The 23254-nt window shown below is 43.7% G+C and overlaps 1 protein-coding gene and 1 long non-coding RNA gene across 5 annotated transcripts in view; both read right to left on the bottom strand.

Annotated features, from left to right (window-relative positions):
* Nucleotides 1-5753: 5753 nt before the first annotated feature.
* MAP2K5 (mitogen-activated protein kinase kinase 5) overlaps nt 5754-23254 on the bottom strand; it is a 129713-nt gene continuing 112212 nt past the window's right edge. For all 4 annotated transcript variants that reach the window (XM_081171223.1, XM_081171222.1, XM_081171224.1 and 1 more), the window contains one exon: nt 5754-6081. In XM_081171223.1, coding sequence (XP_081027349.1) covers nt 5965-6081 — 117 coding nt within the window. In that variant the 3' untranslated portion in view covers nt 5754-5964. The remainder of the gene's footprint in view (nt 6082-23254) is intronic.
* LOC308573945 lies at nt 7656-11140 on the bottom strand. Its single transcript, XR_014002267.1, has 2 exons — nt 9219-11140; nt 7656-8619 (listed from the first exon to the last, which is right to left on the bottom strand). It is a non-coding gene; the product is annotated as an uncharacterized lncRNA (long non-coding RNA).

The following is a 23254-nucleotide window of genomic DNA, read 5'->3' as shown; positions in this document are numbered from 1 at the left end:
AGCTGAGATGTTTTCCATTCTATCATCGTACAAATTTTGTGTGTTCTGCCTGTTATGAGTTCATGAGTGCCAGACTCCCCATAATTCCTGGGTCCAGTTGGTGTTAGAATTTAATCAAGGCTTGAGGAGTTAAACTGGATGCCAGACTCCTAAACTCTGGACCCAGCTCCCCGTGTTCAGGCAATGGCCTGGGAGATGGGCCATTAAGAGAACAAATGAAAGGTAACGGGCTATTAAGAAAGCAAAGGCTCTGTGTCGGATGGCAAATGGGTGGGGGTTAGTTGGTCAGAGTCAGAGTTAGTTAGATTACAAAGCTAGAGTTTGAATTAGAGTTGAGAGTTGGCTGTGATGTGACCTAGCGACTGGTGAGGGCAGCAAGCTAAAAAGCCAGAGAAGCAGAGCATGATGTTTGATGCCTGAGGCATCGTAGGCTCAGGTTGTATATATGTTTAAATAAACCATATATCCTAAAGACACCACAGTCTCCATTGTGCCTCATTTCCCAAAGACCCCGGTAAGTGCTCGGAATCCCTGAAATCTCCTACCACTCGAAGGTTTAGCCCTAAAGCAATGCATGCATGCATGCATGCATGCATGCAAGCAAATAAATAAATAAATAAATAAATAAATAAATAAATAAATAAATGCATTCCTTATGCAGGGTAGATTTGTGCAATATTGTGTATAGAGAGACTCTTAAGTCAAGTGTACTGAACGTGTTCAGCTTTTGGAGCTAATGCTATACAAAATACTCAAGATTGGGACGCGGGTGGCGCTGTGGGTAAAACCTCAGTGCCTAGGACTTGCCGATCGTATGGTCGGCGGTTCGAATCCCTGCGGCGGGGTGAGCTCCCGTTGTTCGGTCCCAGCTCCTGCCCACCTAGCAGTTTGAAAGCACCCCTAAGTGCAAGTAGATAAATAGGTACCACTTTATAGCGGGAAGGTAAACGGCGTTTCCGTGCGCTGCGCTGGTGCTGGCTCGCCAGAGCAGCTTCGTCACGCTGGGCACGTGACCCGGAAGTGTCTTCGGACAGTGCTGGCTCCCGGCCTCTTAAGCGAGATGAGCACGCAACCCCAGAGTCGGTCACGACTGGCCCGTACGGGCAGGGGTACCTTTACCTTTACTGAAGCTTTTGGAGCTAATGCTATACAAAATACTCAAGACTAGCAAAAAAACAAAAGCAGAAAACCCACCCCACACTAAATAATTCCGAATATCAAGTGATAACTGTAATCATGACACAGTGGATGTAATGTGTAAGTTCATAGAATCATAGAGTTGGAATAGACCACAAGGGCCATCGAGTCCAACCCCCTGCCAAGCAGGAAACTCCATCAGAGCACTCCTGACATATGGTTGTCAAGCCTCTGCTTAAAGACCTCTAAAGAAGGAGACTCCACCACACTCCTTGGCAGCAAATTCCACTGTCGAACAGCTCTTACTGTCAGGAAGTTCTTCCTAATGTTTAGGTGGAATCTTCTTTCTTGTAGTTTGGATCCATTGCTCCGTGTCCCTTAGTTGATCCTAAGGAGGAGGATTTTGCTCCAACTAAAATAATTTGGGTCTTTTCTGGTGGCTTTTAAAATAAAAAAACAACAGTTTGATCTGTTCCATGAATTGTTTTCTCTGCCAATAAATCTGCACATCAAGAGAGCTTTTTCAAAGTACTGTTGAGGAAAGGAAGAATGACACTTTGCCGGCACCCTGCTCTGAAAAACAACAAGGCCAAATTGCAGACATTTGGGTCTTCAGGGAAGACAGAGCATATCTATCTATCTATCTATCTATCTATCTATCTATCTATCTATCTATCTATCTATATCCCAGAATGTCTTTCTTGGGAGTACATTTTTAGAAACAGCCACACTTCAACTAATTTGGATTGTGGATAAAAATTCCCCTGGTGACTCCAATCCAAAATGTGCTTTACTTATGAGCCACTAACATCCCACTTCTGTGCAAGCTGCATATGAGATTGCCTTTCCAAGATTAGAAAGAAACAGAAGGGTGCATTAATTCCCTTCCCCCTGCACAATTTAGTGAGAAGTGTGGGTTCTAGTCCACATTAGTGATACTCAGTACCACATCTGGGCACAGTAGAAAATGCCTTCATCTCCTGTCAGCTTCCTCTTGGAATGCAAAAGAGTTGAAGGCAACAGCTATTTGGGGCATTGATCTAAGATGGGTGCAGGACTGATAAAGCAATACATGATGTGGTAGAAAACCTCATCATGCGTACATATGTAACAAGAACGGTTGAGCAAACTACTTTTGCTCAAAATAAAAAACCCACATTATCAGCCATTTTGATCTGCTGAAATTTATTGATACTTAACAGGGGATGCCATTCCAGGTTTGGTTGTCGGTTGGAAAAAGGTTTCAGTGGAGAGTAAATTCACAGCATGGTACAAAGGACTGCTCTTGGATATATTAGGAAATGACCAAAAAGGAGAAAGTATAATTGAAGAGCATTTGTTGTGGTTACTTGTGGATCCCATACTAGTCAAGAGTTTTGGGTACTCCTGAGGAACGACCCCAAGTGAACAAATGAATAGAGATGTCTGATCCCTTTTGTAACAGGCGTCCTTAAAAGCCAATGGGATATCTAAGAAGGATGGGAGGGATTGTTTTTGTCTATGTGTACTACGGAAGGAAAACACAGATAATGGAGCACTCTGAGCTTTTCAGGAATTGTGATTTGGCCACTGTTGAAGACAGCTGAAACCAAGGCCCAGTGAAGGTTGGAAAGATCTCCCACCAATAATTGCACTTGATGTATTGTCAAATTTCAACTCACCCCTTGCAGGTACAGACACATAATGGAATACTCATTTAAAGCAAATATTTGGGGGTCTCCTTCTTCCATTCCCCAGCAACTATTAAACATTTTCATCTTTCATGTGAAGCACTTGAGAATTATGGCTTGTTTACACACTACACCAACTACATGGAAACTGCTGGGAAACGATCTCTTAGTGGTGGCTCACCGTATAAAGCCTTGACACATGTGTCTCCCAAAGCGCCAAGTTTCTTTCTGCCTCCACCAGGAATGTGCAAAGAATTAGGAAGATATCTGAGGGCAGGTACTACCTCAGGTATAGACAGTTCAATCCTAGCTGAGCTCAAGTTTTGTTTCATCAGATTGTGTGTTTTATCCTGAAACATCCAAGCATTTCAGCATCTTCATGACAACACAAGGCCACCGAAAGCTAATTTCCTCTACTTTGTTGTCCTTTTCTTTGAGTAGATTTAATAGCAGAACAAAGTTAAATAGGAGTCTTGAAGCATTTAGCTTTAGTGACCTTAAGTAGCTCATGTGATACATGGAGAAACATGAAACCAAATTTGACAGTGTACATATAGCACTTCTGGGGTACAAGGGAGAATGGTTCTATGTGCAGAGGCTGTTGACACAGCTCACCATACTTCCACTCTCTTCCACGTTACCCAAGGAGGGGCCAGAGAATGGTCCAAAGGCACATGTAACAGTTGCACTACTGAAAGCTAAATGAAAGAAGTCTGCTGGTTTCATAAACTGTCTGGATGAGAGATTGCCTGGGAACCCTAAGCAAGGTGCTCCGAGCTCTTTGGGGGAAGAGCTGGGTGTAATAAATGAGTTGAGATTCATGTCCATTCCATTCATTGTTATCTCTACACTATTCTGCCAATAGAGATGTATGATGTGGCCCTTATTCTGTAGTCCTTTTTTTTGGCGGGTGGTTATGTGGGTGTTAATAGAGGGCCAATTCACAAACAAAATTGGCATGGCATAAATGTGGGTCAAACAGATCCATGTGATCCTCAGTAATTGTGTGTCCATAGATGTAATTGTTCTGTGTACATGCAGGTAGATTTATAAAAAGGGCTAACGCAAGCTAGATGAAGGGATGGTTGAGCAAATGGCTAATTAATTACTATGAATTATGGTCAAGTCCAAAAGCTCATTTTTAACCACGCCATCACCTTGTCTCTAGAATTGCTAATTGAGACATTTAGAACCCACACTCTTCATCACTTGCAACAAGCCTAGACCATCTATTTGCATTCTTTATCAGTCTATGATGTATGGGCTGATAAATGGAAACCAGTGGGTCAAAACGGCATGACCCTTTGGGCTAAAGATAAAGATCTTTCTCATATATATTTGTGTAAATGAAGGCAAAATTTTAATTTTAACACAAACACCTTTTATACAGGGGAGGTATATGCAAAAAAAATATGCTAGGAAATAAATAAATGAAAGAACTGCCTCAGCTCAGTTGGCTCAAAGGAAAGAAATTTGTCTCACTTTTAGCAAAAAGCACCTGCAGCTACCGGTCACATCGAGTCATTCATTGTACTGTTATCTGCCAGAGAGGTTGTGACATTGGAGCAATTAAGACAAACTTTAGTCTATAAGTTCATGCCTGCAATCTCTATCCTTCACCTGAAGATTGATGATCCCTCCAAGGAAGGAAGCAAAGTATTTTCCAGTCTACCTCTGAAGTAATGGTTAGGATTTGTAATTGTTCAGCAGAAATTCCTCACTACAAGAGACTGGTGTACTCCCAAGCTTTTTTTTATGATCCTCTTCAGGTTTTTAAGTGACAGTGCATCAGAAATAGCCACCTCAGTGTAAACACTTTTGTTGGCCATCATACAGTCTTCCAAGTCACTGGACTTTTGAGAAATCTCCTGAAGAATTTCCAAAAAACAACAACACAACCCTGATAAATAAACAAATTATAAGACTTTAAAAATACATTTTAAATTAAACACTGGTCTACTAAAACAGCCTCAAAATTAGAAAACAAATCTGGGCAACAAAAGTGGAAAAGTCGGCCCAAGACATTTTGGCAATTGGGAAGAACCAAAAAATGGTGGGCACCTCCCCCCACACCCTGGGCCAGTGAAGATCTACATCAGGAGCAATGGGGTAACAAAGTTCTACATCAGGAATAAGGGGGAGTGAAGATCTACGTTGGGAACAAGGGAGGGAATCAAATCAACCTTCCCTGATGGTTGAAAAGGGGAATCGAAGGTCATCATGGGAGGAAAAGGGACCCGCTCTGAATCATGCTGGTGAGTGCAGAGTCTAGGAGACACCAGAGGGATGTTCCCATTTCCTCCCTAGGGGTGGGAGACCAGCAATGCTTCCTGTTCACAAAGAAGCCACTGAGGCAGTTGGGGGGGGGCGCTGCTGAGGAGGTGGTAGATCCAATGAGCGTGCCACAGGCGATGCTGCCACTGCAGCTACATTCCTTAGAGGTATGATCTGCTGCCGTTATGGATCCTGCCACCCAAGGCATTTGCCTCACCTTGCGTCATGGGTGAATGAATTCATATATCCACATGCACCAGGATGGACAATGTGGGAATGGAGACCTTTGGTTGTGTTCCTACTGGTAAAGCCAAGTAAATCCCAACCTCCATTATATTATCCCACTAAAGAGGACGCATTGCACAATGTCCTCATTTCCCTGTATTGAGAGCTGCTCTTGGGGTTGCTTTGATGAACAGCACACACTTCTCTAATGAGTACAAATTTAGCACACATCCTGTGACTGATATCGGTTAGACATTTTATTCTTCCAACATAATTATTTCCCCTGCCTGGTCCATTTCAACTCATTTTTGGTGTTAAAAATAAAAAGACTAAAGGAGATAAGATTGAGTCCACAGGACAGTTAAATTCATGCCCATCAATTCATCCACCCCACCCATGGACTGCTTTTAAGCTAGTAAAAGATGTATAAAATACTCTGAAGCCAAGAAATATACAGTAAGTTTAATAAAATATATAATATTTTCTTAATGTTTCAGGAAACAGTGTGATGGTAATGGGGGAGGGGAGGGGAAGGTATTTCTTGAATAAAAAAGTCACCATGCCTTCATCAAAGTCTTCTGCCAAAGCATAAAAAACCTGCATGGGCTTTGGATGACACCAGAGTCTCTGTCCTTTAGACATTCAGCATCCCTTTGGCTCACTGAGATCCCTGCTGCTGCTGCTGCTGCGAACGCCTCTCCTCTAACATCCGGCAGACCCACATGGAGACGACCTCAGCATTCCCGTCATTGTACTGGACAATGAAGAGGTGGCCCTGAAAAGAAGCAGAGACGGACTCAACCAACAGAATCAAGCATCTAAGAACACAAGAAGAGCTCTGCAGCTGGATTGAGCCAATGACCCACCTAGTCCAGCATCCTAGTCTCACAGTGGCTAACCAGTTGCCCAAAAGGAGGACCTGAGTGCTAAGGCAGAACTCTCCCTACTTGTGATTCCCAGCAACTAGCACTGAATGAATGTACGAAACACACAAGGATCTCCAGGTATTGCTACTCAAGATCTGATTTAACTGGAGGGTTTCTGGACTGAATCAGGGGCCTTCTGATTGCAAGGCTGGTATTCTACCCCCACCCAAACTATGGCCCCTGATGTTTTTCTTTTCCATGGAGAACATTGTTTTAAAGTTTTTTTAAAAAAATCTATAAATCAGTGTTTTTCTTTTGTAAAGGTCCAATCTGAAAAGGAGAGAAAAACATTACAGGGGAAAAAATGCTGGGCTTGTTTTCCAGTCCAGTCGAAGGGCAGAAGGCAAACACATACCTTTCCCAGGTGTTTATTACCACCCTGTATTTTTGCTTTAGGCATTACCAGATTGCTGCCACAGCTTCCCAATATTAATTTAGATTACATCTTCTCCTCAACATGACTAAGATGATCAGACTGGCAATTATTGGGATGGGCTGTGGCAGGGACAGAAAATGGAGACCATTGAGGCATATGGCTGAGTGCGGAAGTTCCCTCTCCTCTTTCCTGGGAGCTCCCTGCAGCCCCCATGGACTGCCTAAGAATGCAACCATTACGCTTTTCAGTTGGTTACTATGAGGGAAGGCACTAGTTTTACAGAAAGGAACACAGCACTTGAGAGCTTTGCAGGAGCTACCAGATCCTGCATTCTGTGCTCTGTTCAACAGCTGCACTGATGTGAGCTTTATGATGCATGAAGTAATTAGAAAGAAGGGTGTGCAACTGAACATGTGCAGAATGCCTCCCTTTGAGGCATTTCTCTGCTCTGAGATTAGGGGCCAGAAGCCTTGAAACCTCCTTTTTCAAAAGTCACCCACTGGCACAGGGCTCCAGCCTCACACAAGTAACACAAAAGCAAAGAATGACATAGGGAAAAGTCAAGTTGACGCTGTACTCTGGAATAATTGCACGAACTTCATCAATGGTCAAAGGGAGATGTTGAAACTTTGCTTCTTAATAGCCATAGCCAGCTGCAACAAATACAGTGGTACCTCTGGTTACGAATGCTTCTGGTTACGAGCTCTGCTAACCTGGAAGTAGCTGCTCCTGGTTGTGAACTTTGCCCCAGGATGCAAATGAAAATCGCGTGCCAGAGGCACGCATGCAGCAGGAGACCCCATTAGTGAAAGCACGCCTCAGGATAAGAACGGTTTCAGCTTAAGAAAGGACCTCTGGAACGCATTAAGTTCGTACCAGAGGTAACACTGTAAATTGGTGCAGGCAGAGAAACCCTTCAGGAGAACATGGAAATATAATCATCAAAAGGGTGGTGATGATGCAATAAGCAAAACGCAGCTGAAGATGGAAGTGGGACAAATGGATGGTTGTGGATGGTACAAAGACACCAAAGTATTTTTAGGTCCGTTCCAAATTTGCACCATTTCTGCAATATGAATCTTTCTATGAAACAGATTTGCCACTCTTCCATTGCCCAATCACCACCATCCTAGGAGCTGCATGCTCCTCCCCTTTTGACTGACAGCAATGTGAACATCTTTCCTCCCCTGTACACATTGACTTCCTCTTTCCTCATATTCCCTTAATTGCTGCTAAACACAGTAAGATGCGACTACAGGAATTCGGAAGTGGAAATTTGAACATTTGCATTATTTTTCAGATTGTCTAACTTGGGCATTTATCAGTGCCAAAACTTGCTCCTCCTCCAATAACTTCCTGGTCAAGCCTTGTGCTTAGTCTTCCAGTATCCAAGTGCCTTACAGTAATTACTCTCACTGACTTCACAGAATGCCATGAGGTTAAATTCACTTAAGTGTTTGTAAAACTCTTGGAGATCCCTGGAGGAAAGGAACAAATGTCCTTATTCACAATAAAACCTACAATTACCTGCCTGGCCTTTTAAATAAGTCAGCCACAAACAAAACTGGCAAACGAGGAAGGTCAAGGAAGAATTGAGAGGGAAACAAATCAAGATCCCAGAGACAAAAAAGAGAGAGCACACGCACACTGGGCCAGTAAAACCAGCCATTAAACAAAGTCAGACAGTTTCTACCATGAATCTCCTTTACAGCGGAGAAGCTCCCTGCTGTGGAAAAAACCCATCTCACACCAGTTGAAAAAAGAAACTTGCCTTGCTCAGGATTAGCCACAGCAAGAGAGACAGCAAGGAAATCTGGAAACAAAATGGTGTCTGGGAGCTCTAGGCATGCAGTTGCTGTGTGGAAGAATGGAAGAGGCACTGGGATGCAGGAGTTAACCTGAAAGGCAGGAGGGCACCCTGTTGCAAACTCAGTTCCTAGGAGGGAGGTGCAGAGAAAGGGTGGAGACCTGCTGCTTTTGTGGCACAAGCTCTGCTCAGTACCATATTGGCCTAAATATAAGCCACACTTCTTTTCCAAATTCCGTGAAAAGTTAAAGCGCGACTTAAATTCGCGACCTTACAAAATTTGGCTTTCCCAATATCGCTGCTGAAACAGACTTACGGTAAAACGGAATGGGTGTGGGTGCCTGCAGAATTTTAAGGGAGCGGCTTATAATTGGGTATTGTCTTTGCTCCCCCCCCCTTGAATTTTAAAGGTGCGGCTTATATTAGGGCCAATATGGTAATTGGTTTTGGGTGGTGGTGGGGAATAGCTTCAAAAACAAGCATTTACTTACTGTTCATGCCACCCCAATCTATAGAAACTTCCCATGGGGAAGGGTCTGAGCACGGTGATAAAAAATGCAGAAGGTCCCTGGTTTAATCCCCGATACCTCCAGTTAAGAAAGGATCATGGAGCAGGCAATAGGAAAGACCTGGAAACGCCAATCAGAACCTGGTCTAATATACGGTAGCTTCCCACATTCCTTTGGAGGTGAGTTATAGCTCAGGGGTGGAGTACATGCTTTGCATCCAGAAGATGCCAGGCTTTATCCTTGGCATTTCCAGGTAGGGCTGGGGAAAGCTTCTCCCTTGAAACTCTGGACAACTACTGCAGCGTAGATCAGGGGTTTCCAGACATGGACCACCAATGGTTCATTGTGTGGATCTGTGCTTGAAGATGGGAGATGGCACATCCATCACACTAAATATTCACATTGATAACTGATAGTATTTTATTGCTTCTTTTCTTTCTTATATTTTATTGTAATTCCATTGAATTTGAATTGTAATACAACGCCTACGACAGGCAGAAAAATCATTAAATAGTCTGCCAAGACCACCAGCAATTTTCAAGTGGCTTATTGGGGGGCGGCGGGGGTTTGGGAACCGCTGGTACACACAATACTGAATTAGATGGACCAAAGTTCTGTATATACAAACCCAACTCTCAGTTTCAGAACTGTTAGATCCGGTCTCACACTCCTGGGTATAAACAAAGGTTAGACGGCACTGGTAGTGACATGGAAATGGGTGTTGTTGCCAATAATAATAATAATAAAAATAAAGATACATTCCTAACCACAAATTTGAAGCTGATGTAGAAGAAATAGGGAGACGATAGCACAAGATGAATTCAGCAGCATTTGCAAAACTGTAGCTCTGGAGGGATTTGTAGGCTTTTGGGGGACATCATAAAGTTTTGCATGCCAGAGTGGTCCTAGACATAAGGAAGAGTCTTTTTCCAAGTGGGTAGAGTCATAGAAAGCAAAAGCAGAGGTTGGAGGTAAGGATGCTAGAAAGGCAGAAAGAAAAAGGCAGACCAAAACACTTGCTTCAGTGTTTTCCCCACTGTTGAATGGATTCCACTGAGGCGGAAGACGAGGGAGACGGTAGGAGGTAACCAGAGATACAGCTAGAGGGGGGAATGAAGTGGGGGGTGGGCGAAGAAGCAAGCCAACTACATCAGAAATGGAGCTGGCAGTTTGTGCAGGTATAATGAAGTTCCAGGCTGTTAGAAAGAGACAGAACCCATTTGTTAACCAGACACTCTCATTCCTAAGGAAAGAAGAAACAAATACACAAGGCACACAAAAGCAGGGAAGGACATAATGGGAAAAAGGGAGGAGGAAAGATGTGCATTCCAACAGGATTTTGCTCCTTGCGCATTTCAGCAACAAATGAACGTTGCTGGCATCGATGGGATCTACTTTATCCCTGAGCAATATTGGTCCAAAACCAGATGGCAGCAAACCTTTGGTACTTAAATATCCCTCTATTGACTCCCTTCATTTTGCAAGGTAATGTTGCAGAAATGTAAATGCACAGAAGCTTGAAATGTGTTTTCTCTTGTAGCAAACACTTCCTCAGACAAGAGGTGACCTTGAATTATCTGCTTGGTGTGGGGTCAAGACCCATCAGTCTCTGGAGCTGGATTCAGAGCAGCCTTCCTCAGGAGGATGAGGATCCTCACCGCAAGCCCTGTTACCTAAAGTGCTACCAAAACCATTTTGCCTTGCTTAACCCCAAGTGTTCCTGCTAGTGCCTTGATTCCTAACACTTTGCTCTGCATGTGGCTGAGCAAAGTGGAAGGCTTATTAGGCAGCACAACAGAAGGAATATGGTGTAACCAGCTGTCCTCTTCTATTGGGCTCAGGCTTCTCCTGAGTAGCTCCCCATTTCAGAAGGTTGCCCTCTGAAATGAAAACAGTGAGGGAGCAGAGCTAGGGTGCCCATCCCTGTGACCTCCTTTGCATGTTAAGAAAAACTTATTTCAAAAACCTGTAGAGGGCTTGGGAGGGTTCAAGGAGGACCCCGGTTGCTTGCATGGGGAACCACACCATGCAGGGTTCAAGGGGACCCTATGAAGTCTTGTCTGCTTACGGTTCCCCATCACAGCCTTTTCTCTTGTTTCTGGGTAGCCAGAGGCATCCATTTGTCCAATAGCTGATGTGCCAGACCACCAACAATTCATTTTGGTGAAGCTTTCTCTCAGGTGCTCACAGTAACCTGGGGGGTAGAATTAGGGTTGAATGCCAAGAATACTCAGAGAGTATTCTTGGCATTCAACCCTAATTCTACCCCCCCCCCAAGTCACTGTGAGCATCTGAGAGAAAGCTTCTCCTCCTTCTCCCTGGTTTGAAACGGGTAACTCTCAATTTCGTTTTCCTAATCTTAATCTCCTAGCCCTCCACTCTACTTTCACATGGCCCAAATCCATGCCATTTACATTTTGAGCTTGCCCTGTTGCCTCTAGTGCAGCCTGCTAGATCCGTCACTCTCTCCTTAATCTCCCCCCAGCTCCATCTTCACAAACCTAGTCAATCTAGCCTACACTAAAGGTGAAGTTCCCACCTGCTAGCACAAAGCCGTCCTTTCCATAATGTTACTCCTGAGGAGAGAAAACCCCTGAATGCAGACTCTGTAGGAGTTGAAACCCACTGATCTCTGGAAGCTGCTGGTACAACAGGTTTTTTTTTAAAGTGACTGGTGAGCCAGCTCCCTTGTTGTTCAGTACTCTGGTCCCAACCTCCTCTCATCTTGGCTCCTCTTTATGCCTTTGAACTGAGCCACCACTCAGCTCCAGCACATGACTGCAACACATGACAGGTTGAAAATATATACAGTGGTACCTCGGGTTACATACGCTTCAGGTTACATACGCTTCAGGTTACAGACTCTGCTAACCCAGAAATAGTACCTCGGGTTAAGAACTTTGCTTCAGGATGAGAACAGAAATCGTGCTCCGGCAGCACAGCGGCAGCTGGAGGCCCCATTAGCTAAAGTGGTGCTTCAGGTTAAGAACGGACCTCCGGAACAAATTAAGTACTTAACCCGAGGTACCACTGTATAAAAAATTGGCTTAATTTACAAGGATGGCTCCTCCTCTTCCTGTAACTAAGCTCTGCCCAGATTTCTTGCTGCAAAAGTTCTGAGACATGGATGAGGAATCTGTGGCCCTCCAAATGTTGTTGGACCACAACTCCCCTCGGCCCTGATGGGTGGGCTGGGGTTGATGGGACTTGTAGTTGAATAACATATAGAAGACCACAGGTTAGCCATTCATGTTCTGTTGTACCATCACTTGATCCAAACCAAGAAAACAGTGTTGGGTGGAATATAACTCCTAGCACCAAGAGGAGAAACATCACCTACAGGTTGTCTGCTAATAGTAGTTCCAGGACAACAGGGAGATTTAGGAAGAAAGGATGCTATACAGCTATAGACAGAGTGATGGCCCAAACACCTCATTTAGAACAACTTAAAAAGACTCTGGGGAAAGTTCTCTCTCTCTCTCTCTCTCTCTCTCTCTCTGTGTGTGTGTGTGTGTGTGTGTGGTTAAGAGATTCAGTCCAGGGAAAGGTCAGGTCGGAGAGGCCTGGGGATGGATGTGGGTGAGTGTCAGCCAGCCTAATTTTCTCTGCCAACTCTGAAAATGAGATAAACAATGACAAACCGGGCATTTTAAATGAACTTGTCACATCTCATTTTCTTGAGAAGGGCTGCCTTTTTTTAAGCCACTGGGCTTCTGCAGGAAGATTAACCCTTTCAAAGATGAACACCTATTGATAGATGTGAATGATATAGCTCAAACTATTCGACTTTGTTTAGTAATGACTTCCAAGTAACCCACTACGGACTCTTTGCCTCCTTGGGTTTCTCCCTACCCTTGGGTGTTATACTTCCCCAAGGGAACATCAATGCTTAATTCTCTGCCCTGCCTGTGGATGAACTTTCCCAAACATGAAATATTACAAACAAAGTGACACTGTGTTGTTCCATTTTCTGCCTTCCAGGAGCTGAGAGAGGTCACCTGGAGGCACCCACCTGGCATGACTTTGGCCCGTGGGATAAAACATTTTCATGCGCAACAGCTTTTCCTGGCGTCTGGTGTTGGATGAGAGTTGGCTTTATTCAAGAATGCTGCTGCTGCTTTTATTCTTATTGACAGTTCATTCGAAATGCTTTCCTTTCTGTATATTTGCATTTATTACATTGTAGATTACTATCTTTCCTTCTTTTCTGCATCTTCAATATTTTTATAGAAGGGACTAATCTGTACATGAAACTAAACATTTGGACTAAAACATGCAAATGCAGCATTTGCTTAATTTGAAACACCAAAGTGTTTATTACATATCATAGCAAATTCAAAGCACCTTTATTAAAACCTGCACGTGTAAAATTGGAGACTTATTACAAAATGGAGGGTAAACCAACCGTGTGCCTACAAAAGAAAGGTCTTCCCTTGATGTTCGTCTTAAAATACCCCCCACATCAGTCAGACCTCAGGGCGAGGCTGGAGTCACCAAAAATAAGGCCCTGCTTCTAAGCCAAGCAGATTGCATTTCTCTATGTAAGGGAATCTAGAGCAGGGTCCCCCCCCCCCATTTCATAAAGGATGTGGGCGCTCATTTAGGGAAATGCATTCCCTTAGCTAGGGTGGAACAAGCTGCTTAAGACTTTAAAAGGTCACAGCCAGCATCTTGAACATAGGTCCTGGATATGTCAACCACTCTGCATTTGTTGCAAGAGGGGGTGCTATACAATCCCACAGTCTTCACACTATCAAAAGCCCGACTGAGGAGTTCTTGACATTCCCAAAGACACCCAGTGGTGTACATGGACTATGTGGGCTTTGAAAACAGGACTAACAATTGCCAATAAATGCTGAGCAAAGGCAAAAACTGAGCTGACAATTTACCTATCATATCAGAGCAAAGGGGACAATGGCATTTCCATTAAATGCAGGAAGCATCTCAATCCAGAACAATAAAATAAAATGGAAGATCCTAACTGTTCTACTTGGAGGCCACCTTATTAGGAAGGATGGCGGTGCCCTCAGATGGCACTTCAAGTACAGTTTATTAGTGTGTGATATTAAAAGGGTGTTTTTACTGCATGATATAATGCAATGGGAACATGGGCACTCTGCAGAAAGACCTTGCACTCAGAAGTGTAATGAACCCAGAGCCCGGCAAACATTATACTGTACATTAACCTATCGTTAACGGCACATTAGGGCTGGGGGCACTGCACGCTCGCTGGTCAGGACGCCAGTCAGGACAGCACAGAGGAAAAAGAGAGAGGAAAACACATAGTGCCTGCACAGGAGGAAAGCAAAGAGATAAAATAAATATGGCTACAGGGTCTGATTGGTAAAAAGGTTCTTCTCACAGCTTAGCATGCAATTGTGAGACTTCTCACTGGAAAAAGAAGAACAACAGAGCAGCTTTATCTGGAGGTATTTAAAAATGAGACTTTAGTGGTTTTAGTGGACTTCTGTGCAATGGAGCAGTGTAAACAGTTTTCATTTAACAAAACATTGCGCTCACTGGGTCCTCTCTGCCTGAAAGTCGCCATCAAGATTCTTTGGCTTAATCCTGACACCTTTTTATCACTACTGTCCTTTCCTGCTAAGCTGCCAATAGCAGTTGGTCTTCATTCTCTCTTGATTAGTTGGTTGGACCTCTTGTGAAAGGGCTCCTGATACAAATCTGAATGTTCACTACGGACATGCAGGAGTAAATTCTGCTACTGCCTTGGAGGCACCTCTGATGGCAGCGACTTTCACCAGCTGATCTGTTGTCAACATCCTGCCACTACGTCCTCTCCAAACTTCTGTCTCTATGCTTCTGAAATCCTGCTCCATCTGGCTATAGCATGCCAGGACACACTTTGTTCATCAAGCCACTTCTCATCATTCAAGCCCTTCCTCAAAATCCAAAATATTTTTAGCAATTTGTTTCCTGAGCCTCACTTTGTCACTGCCCCTAGACTCCCTCCAAACATCTCCATGACTCACTGTCAGTTCCCAACTGCTCTCTTAATGTGACCGGGGCAGGTCCATCTCACTTCTGCACCTTGCATGCATCTCTATTGCCCAGCCGACATGACACAAAGGATAAACAGTACCAACGGCAGGAGTAAAAGTCAGCGGTATCAAGTATGACGACGCAGCCAAGAACAGACTTCAATGGTTCTTGGTTCAATGAAGAGGTGTTTTTTTTTGCTGAGCTTGCCCATGGTAAGAACAAAAGAAGAGCTTTGCTAGAGCCCATTAATGGCCCATTTAGTCCAGCATCTTGTTCTCACAGTAGCCAGCCAGATGCCCTAATGGGGGACTCACATGCAGGACCCAACCACAAGAGCCCTCTCCCCTCCTGTGGCTTCCAGCAACTGGTAAGGGTAAAGGTAAAGGGACCCCTGACCATAAGGTCCAGTCATGGCTGACTCTGGGGTTGCGGCGCTCATCTCTGGCCGAGGGAGCCAGCATACAGCTTCCAGGTCATGTGGCCAGCATGATGAAGCCGCTTCTGGCGAACCAGAGCAGTGCATGGAAACACCGTTTATCTTTCCGCCAGAGCGGTACCTATTTATCTACTTGCACCTCGTGCTTTCGAACTGCTAGGTTGGCAGGAGCAGGGACCGAGCAACGGGAGCTCACCCCATCGCAGGGATTCGAACCACCAACCTTCTGATCGGCAAGCCCTAGGCTCTGTGGTTTAACCCACAGCGCCACCCGCTTCCCTTTCCAGCAACTGGTAGTAATGCAGAAAAAGAGCACATGAGACACAACCCTTTTCTCAATGTGCAAAAAAGTCAAAGTGCAAGTTTTTTGGTTACACAACATTCTTCAGAAGACTGGATGTCTGCCATTTTTCAGACTAATAGGAATGCTCTTAGCAGCCAGAGATCCACCAGCTTCCTTCCACTGCCATTTTAAAATGGTGAAGGTGGCCTCTTGCACGGTTCAGTGCCCTGTCACACACTGTAATTAAAATGTTCATTAGTGTACATGAGAGGCAATAGCTTTGAATTGTATGGAAAGCTCAAGATGAGGCTTCGAGAGTTGCCATTTTAAAATCTCTCCCACAAAATCGCTGCAAACATTAATCATCCCCACACTTCAAATGTTCTGATATCCACCTGGCTACACTATTAAAATAAAACTTGCTGCCCCAGGGAAATCCTACTTATTCTTAATTGTTTTGAGGCTTTGATGGGCTTTTAATCTAAGATTAATTTATGCAATTTTAAATAACTCTTCTTATGATTAATAAGCTTGAAAATTAAAAGGAGTCTAAAGCAATTATAATGAGCATTTGGTCATAACCTCATTAGGAGAAGGAGTGAAGGATACAATGCTGGAATTCTTACAAGATTACAATTTAAGGTTACTTCCGGAGAAGTCAAATACAGCTCTCCAAATTGCAAAGGCAGATTAGGCCAGGTCAGTTGGGGGAAAACATTGGCTATCTGGATCACCACACTAATGTTATTGTCTCAGGAGCAGCAGAAGACGAAGCATTTGAGTGAGGGAGAGAATGGATCAGCGCAGACTGGAACACAGCCAAAAACACACACACAAAAAACATGCTATTTGGGAAGTTGCTTTCTCTGGGCAGTAAAAGCACCAGTTACACTTCATTATTATTTCAAAATTACCAGTGTGTGTGTTAAGAACTTTGTGTACCAGCACCTCTTCCAGTGAGATAATATCTTGGTGGCTGGATCAGACTGAAAGCCTGTCTAGTCTAGCATCCTGTTCCCACAATGGCCAACCAGTTGCCTCTGGCAAGCACACAAATGGGTCATGGATGCAGAAACCCAGGGCCCTCCAACTGAATGAGCAGGCAGCAGGGGCCCCAAACACAGTGGAGCTGGCTCACCACATTTTAAGGAACTACACACTTTTATCTAAATCACCAGCCCCTCCAATATTTAAGCCCCAAATTCTAATTGTGCTCCTCTAACATGGGCAGGTCTGCAGAGGTGTCCCCATCTTTCTTCTCTTGCATTTGCTTTAAGAAAAACAACCTTTGTGGTGCTGGTTGCTTTACCTTCAATGGAAGGTAAAAAAACAAGGGACTTAAGAGAAGCGAAGCCTGAACCTGCCTTCTTTGTATTTCTTTCTTTAAAATCAATGTTTAATTTAAAAATTAGAAAGTGGAGCAGGCTGCAAACACAGAGGTTGATTGAAGCAAAATTTAAATTCCTGTCAAGCCCATTTAAACACAGGGGCCCTTCATAGCCAATTAGTTGCTCCGTGTGAATGCAGGATAAACTTAGGCCTGGTCACCGTTAGCAGAGAGCAGACCCACTGTGAGGTGCTAGGAAGGGAAAAAATTAACTAAAATCAGGAGTGTATGAAATATTTATCCTCCCAGCTTATCACGATGGGGTTTTGCAAAGTGTAAATGAGACAAAAATCGATTCCTCGTCACCCTCAAATCAATCCCCCCAAATGGGTCGGGGCATCTGTTTCAGCTAAATTTTGTTTACTATGGCAGATTTTGCCTTAATTGTGGTTGTTTATCTCCCGCTGTCCCCGGGGCCCTAATCTCTCGATAACTAATACTTAACACTCATTCCACATCTAAAGCTACTTCGAATCCTCAACAGGTTTCGGAGCTCTTAAAATTATTGAAACTGCGGAGACAGGAGACAGAGTCGCTTTGTGAGAAGGGCATTCTCTTCTCTACAACCAGCTGGGTCCAATCACCACCAGGGATGGAGACAACAAAGGTGCTAAAAGGCTCTTTCACAATTGCGACTGCGCCACCGGGAATTCAGGGATAAAAATGAGCTTTGATGGAGAACTGGGGGGGTGGGGAGGAGAGAAAGAGAGAATCCAAACAAGGTTTGTGGCAGTCTAGCCAAAGAAAGTTACTGTCATAATGAAATGCTGTCAATCACCATGAAAATCCAATTAAGAGCTGTTCGGCATAGGCTCTCTTAAGCAGAAATACTTAAGACGTAATTTCGGCAACTCTACAAATGAGAAAGTGCTTCTGGAGTTATTTAAAAAAAAGATCAGGAGCTCCTCCCACAAATCCTGGACACACACAAACCAGTTTCTCATAGTCCCCTATGAAACAGAAAATGCTTCATAGCCGTAGATGCACCCATTTTAGGAATGCTTTAAAGGTGGACCAATCCCATTACTACATCCCTTACAGAGTAAGAGAATCATCCCACAGCCCTAAATTTGCACTCAGGAATATTTTTTCAAAGGCATAGCATTGTATGGACATTTATTTAATATTTGTATTACCCAATGAGAACTGTAGACCCATCATGGACAGGGTTTATTTTAACGCAAAGGGGAAATGCCCATCTTTGTCCTTCTGCAATTAGTAACTGCCAATTCAATCCATCCTGTTCCAGTTGAATGTTTATTTTTATCTTTTTAGATGTATCATTAAGGGACTTGAAGGCAAACATTATTCTTCTCACTGGGACTTGCGTAGGAGGAATCCCCCCTGAGAACTATGTCCTAGATTAACAAGTAAGTGTTGACTTTTCTCTATCAGTTCAAATATTGGCACATGGATCTTCGTAAATATTACCAAAGGACACATGGGGAAATGGTGGTGTCCTTCATTCAGGGAAAACAGCTTTCAACTTTCAGTGAATGTAGAAAACCCTTTCAGACAGTGGGTGGCTTCTGGGAAAAGGGCCTTCTTCGTGGTGGCCCCCTACCATTGAACACTCTCAACTGGTAAGCTTGCCTGATTTCCGCCTTACCTTCCTGGTGTCAAGGGAAATACTTGTTTATTTTCACAGACCTTTCAGCAGATTTACTCCTTGTCAAATTTGTCTTATGCTGCTTTTGTTTAAGTTTTAATGTGGCTGTATTTTTAAGTGATTGTTTTGTCTTTCATTATGACACGCTGGAATATTTATCTTGAAGGAAAGGACACAGATAATAAACAATAGAGAAAAAGTAACATTATCATGTGCTGCAGATAAGTCTAACTGCTTGAGAGGAATAAATCAGCCTACAGCTTCACTATGCAGGCAATACTAATGCACAATGAAGTGGCTGCCTAGCCATGGCTGGGTTTCAGTTGCACAAATCTGATCTCGTAGAGAAGTCCAAAAAGGGACAACAGCAAGTGTGGCTATTTTTCTGTTTTCTTATGTTTTTTAGTTCAAGCTGATAACACGTTTTACTAGCGTAAGCAAATAAAAAACCCTAAAACCAAACACCAACAACAGCAATGATCGGATCTGAATGTATCAGTTGATTAATTATAACATAATTCACAGATTTTAAAAGATTGGGATTTAAGTTTAGTCTTTTCATTCTGGTGGCACTGTGTGATCAGAAATCATTATACACTGGTATGGAGAACATTGTCCTGCCACAAAGACTCTTCTAGCAGCCTGCAGGCCTGTATGAACTCTGAGGGGTTGGGGGAAGAGCTGTTTCTAGCACTCAGTTCCACACCCTAATTCTGCCACATCAGTTAGAAATGTTTACATGCAAAGATGGAGCAAGAAAGCAAAGGACTCTTTTCTCTGACCTAAGGGGTTCCATTGCTGATTCCTGTCACTTGATGAAGTGGCCTTCATAATAATAATAAAAACAGGCTCCTCTGTCCTGTAATTACACCACGGCACCTAGGAGTTGAAAACTATTACTTGTAAGCACTGTACATATTGCAAATTTAGTTACCAACCTTGGTGGTCAGATAATTTATGCAACTACAAAGTTTTAATAGTAGGCAGGGGATACATCACTTCAAGGACTTCCCCTAGTGGTATTAAAGGGAAGATAACTGCATTTGGGTAGCTTGGATTCCCACTATATAAAAAGACAGAAGAGGAATATTTTTAAAAATACATTAAAAAGGAACAAACAACTAGCTAGAAATACACAATCTTTCCTGTAACCAAATCTAATCAAAGGCTGCATCTGCAACATTATTGCACAGGGATATCATAGAACTGCAACTATTTCCCAGTGTTTTTGTAAAAACTGGATATATTTTGCAAATCATATAGCTGGATATAGAGACAGCCACTCTATTTTGTTACAGCTTTATTGCTTTGGGGGGCTGGTGTCCAATGAAGCCACCAGTGAAGCAAGGAAAGGAATGCTGGTCCAGTTATACAGGACAAGGGAGATGAGCCTCCTTTCCTTCTCCACTTGTATGTAGAGTGAGGGTGTTGCTGCCCTGACTGACTAAGCCAGTGCTGCAACATTAACAAGTTCACTATGTGATCCCTGACTGGCTGGGATCCTGCAGTGAAGAAGTCTTTTCAAATTAAAAAAACAAGGCACTGAAGCAAATTAAAAGAAACAAGGACTACAATACGTGTGTGTGTGAAGAGCGGAATGTAAGGCTTATGAATGCCAATCCTTTTATATCCAACCCCCAAATGGCAACTTCTGCAGGACAAATCAAACCTCATAAAAATTTGGTGCAATGTTTGTAATCTCATGCACCAATGCTTCCTGCTCAGATGCCCTCCCAGCTCACCTTGCTTCCTGCACTGCAAGGGATGGGTGAATGCTGGACTGCTGCACTGTGCTTCTCTGGGGCACAATCTGGCAGGAATCCTCGTTGGAAGTGTTTGGTAGGAGTGGAGGGAGAAGAGGAAGCCCTTGTGACTGAGGGTAAAAGAGAGCCGGAGTGCCAGGTCTTAACTTCTGTGGGTACCAGGAAGGAGGAGGAGGAGGAGGAGGAGTGATGGCTAAGCTGCCATTCTGCTATGGGCTGAGCTGATGGGGTCCTGCAGCGGAGGGTGCTTCAGATGAGGAACGGCCTTAAGAAACACTCTGGTTTGCTCTTAACTTTCTATCAATAGTACACGCTTCACTAGGAAACCCACTAAGGGACTGCAACAGCATCTGAAAAAACACAGCCATGCAAAAGCCCCAGAAAACGGGGCCATCTTTTTAAACAATTCTCAAAAGCAGGCTACTGGGAGACAATTTCCATGTTAGCATGCTTGCTGAAACACTCTCTGCCACTGAACAGCGAGAACAGATAATAACCATTAGTAAATCAAACTCCTTGGCAATATCCAGCTGTGCCTCGCACATTTACATACAGATAGAATGGGTATATGTTTTTAATATGTATGCGCTAACGCACTTTCCCCACAGCTGAAGTGTGTCTTACAAAAGGAGGAGGCGAATGGGAACGCATTGCCATGAGATAATAAAGTGACCTAGATAAAGTATTAGCCAGCGATTGATCTCAAACAGGGGAAGGCTGCCTCTCTCTGACCCGGTTACTTACTATGCATAGATTCCATTAAATAGAGCTTAGGAACTGAAAGCTTCAGGAAAACGGTGCCACTGAGGCCGAGATCGACGGCGTCTGGGTTGGAGTGCGCAAATGTATAGCCTCCTGTCCCATGTGAATTCCTGTGGCATTCAGCCACACCTGGAGAACACACCTCCATCAGATAAAAGTGACTCTCCCACCAAGCCAAAGCCTGATTTAGATTTTAAATGGACGTGCAGTAGTGTAAACAAATCTTTGCATATTTTTCTGAGAACTTGTGGATTCTATCCTGATATCAAGGCATAAAAAGTGCTTTAAAGAAACTAAAAATGATTCCCATCTATAAGCATGCAGGATGAATGAAATGATGGCTCTTTTTTACTTGCTCAAGTAGTTCAAGTATGATGCAAGCTTTCACGTTCCACAGAAGTCTTCATCAGGCAAAATATCTGAAAAGTGTGGTGAAGCAGACAGTGACTGACTTGGAACAGGGAGACTTGGGCATGAAGCTCGCTGGGTGACCTTGGGCCAGTCAGACATTCTCAACCTAGAACCTAAATGACTTTGTAGGGCTGTTGTGAGGGCAGAATGGGATAAATGTCACTATCCGAAGCTCCTTGAAGAAAGGACATGATACTAATAGGCTAAAATAATAAATACATAGAATAGGTTCTTGGATGTCCAAGTGTGGGATAGTCCTGCAGTCAAGTGTCAGACAGTGGTACCTCGGGTTAAGTACTTAATTCATTCCAGAGGTCCATTCTTAACCTCAAACCGTTCTTAACCTAAAGCACCACTTTAGCTAATGGGGCCTCCCGCTGCTGCTGCGCTGCCGGAGCACAATTTCTGTTCTCATCCTGAAGCAAAGTTCTTAACCTGAGGTAATATTTCTGGGTTAGTGGAGTCTGTAACCTGAAGCGTATGTAACCTGAAGCGTATGTAACCCGAGGTACCACTGTATATTTTATCAGGCACTTGGCTCAAGGTGAATTATCTCACTGATTTTCAGGGTCTTTTGCTTTGTGTTTACATGGAGCTTATATGAACACTCTTTGAGACCCATTGGCTACCTGCACCTGGTTAAGCTGGCCTGACAAAGCTGTTTCCTGGGGTGTGGCTGCTGTCACATGATGACAGCTTCTAGGCGCCATGGGTGAGAGCTGAGTGCAGGGTGGGGACCAAGGTGGACCAACTACCCAAGAAGGATCTGGTGCCTTCCAGATGTTTTTGGACTGCAACTCCCATCAGACCCAGCCAGCACAACTGTGCTGGCTGGACCTAATGGGAGTTGTACTCCAAAGTACCTGAAAGGTGACAGGTTGGTGAAAGCTGCTGTAGGTCATTTGTAAGTCATTCATGATCAGTGAGAGGAGGGATAAAAATAGATGCTTCCAGTTCTCTGGATATTAGCCATTGGAGATATTGGGACCATGCAGGCAATTTAGTATAATTAAAGGGTGGCAGCAAATGAAGATAGCTGAGCTCCAGTATTTTCCCACTCTCAGTTAATTATCGCTAAATTATTATATGCATTTCAGAAAGCCAAGTTTTTAAGGGTTTATTATAACTTCCCATCCTAATGCAGCTTGCTTCAAAGTTAGTAGCATCATTTCCACTAGGAGTTGGCCTTGGCCACATTCCACCAGGAGGTTTTGCTGCACAAGCCCCATTTAAAATGGATTGAAATGCAATAGGACAGCAGCAGAAATAAGATTTGGTAGTACACAGTGCTTTTGGTCTTTGTTTCTTCTCTCTTTTTCTATGTGTGTGTTTGAGTCCAAAGAATCAGAGGAAGCTTTTTAAGAGTGAGTTAGGGACTTCCATTGCATGCGAAGATAGGCTCTGGCGGATTGAGCAGACAACACTAATTGTGGGTCCAATGGTCAAGAAGGCAGTTTCTGCGCTTACTGCAGAGGGAAGTGAGGGGCAAATGGGGCCCATCAACCTGGGAAGGTACCCCATCTAGGAGAAGGAAAACTCTGACTCTAAATTTCCGCTGCCTTGTGGGATATCTTCAGGAGAAGAAAAAGCTAAGGAGTAAACCCTACATAAATCCAGAGTGGAGTTCCTAAGATGGTTGGGTGGTGCCTCATTCTGGCAACTCCTGCACCCAAGCTAGT

This window comes from Podarcis bocagei, assembly GCF_964188305.1.
Source record: "Podarcis bocagei genome assembly, chromosome: 14".
In the NCBI taxonomy this organism is placed as follows: Eukaryota; Metazoa; Chordata; class Lepidosauria; order Squamata; family Lacertidae; genus Podarcis; species Podarcis bocagei.
This window is presented reverse-complemented; position numbering and strand designations above follow the sequence as displayed.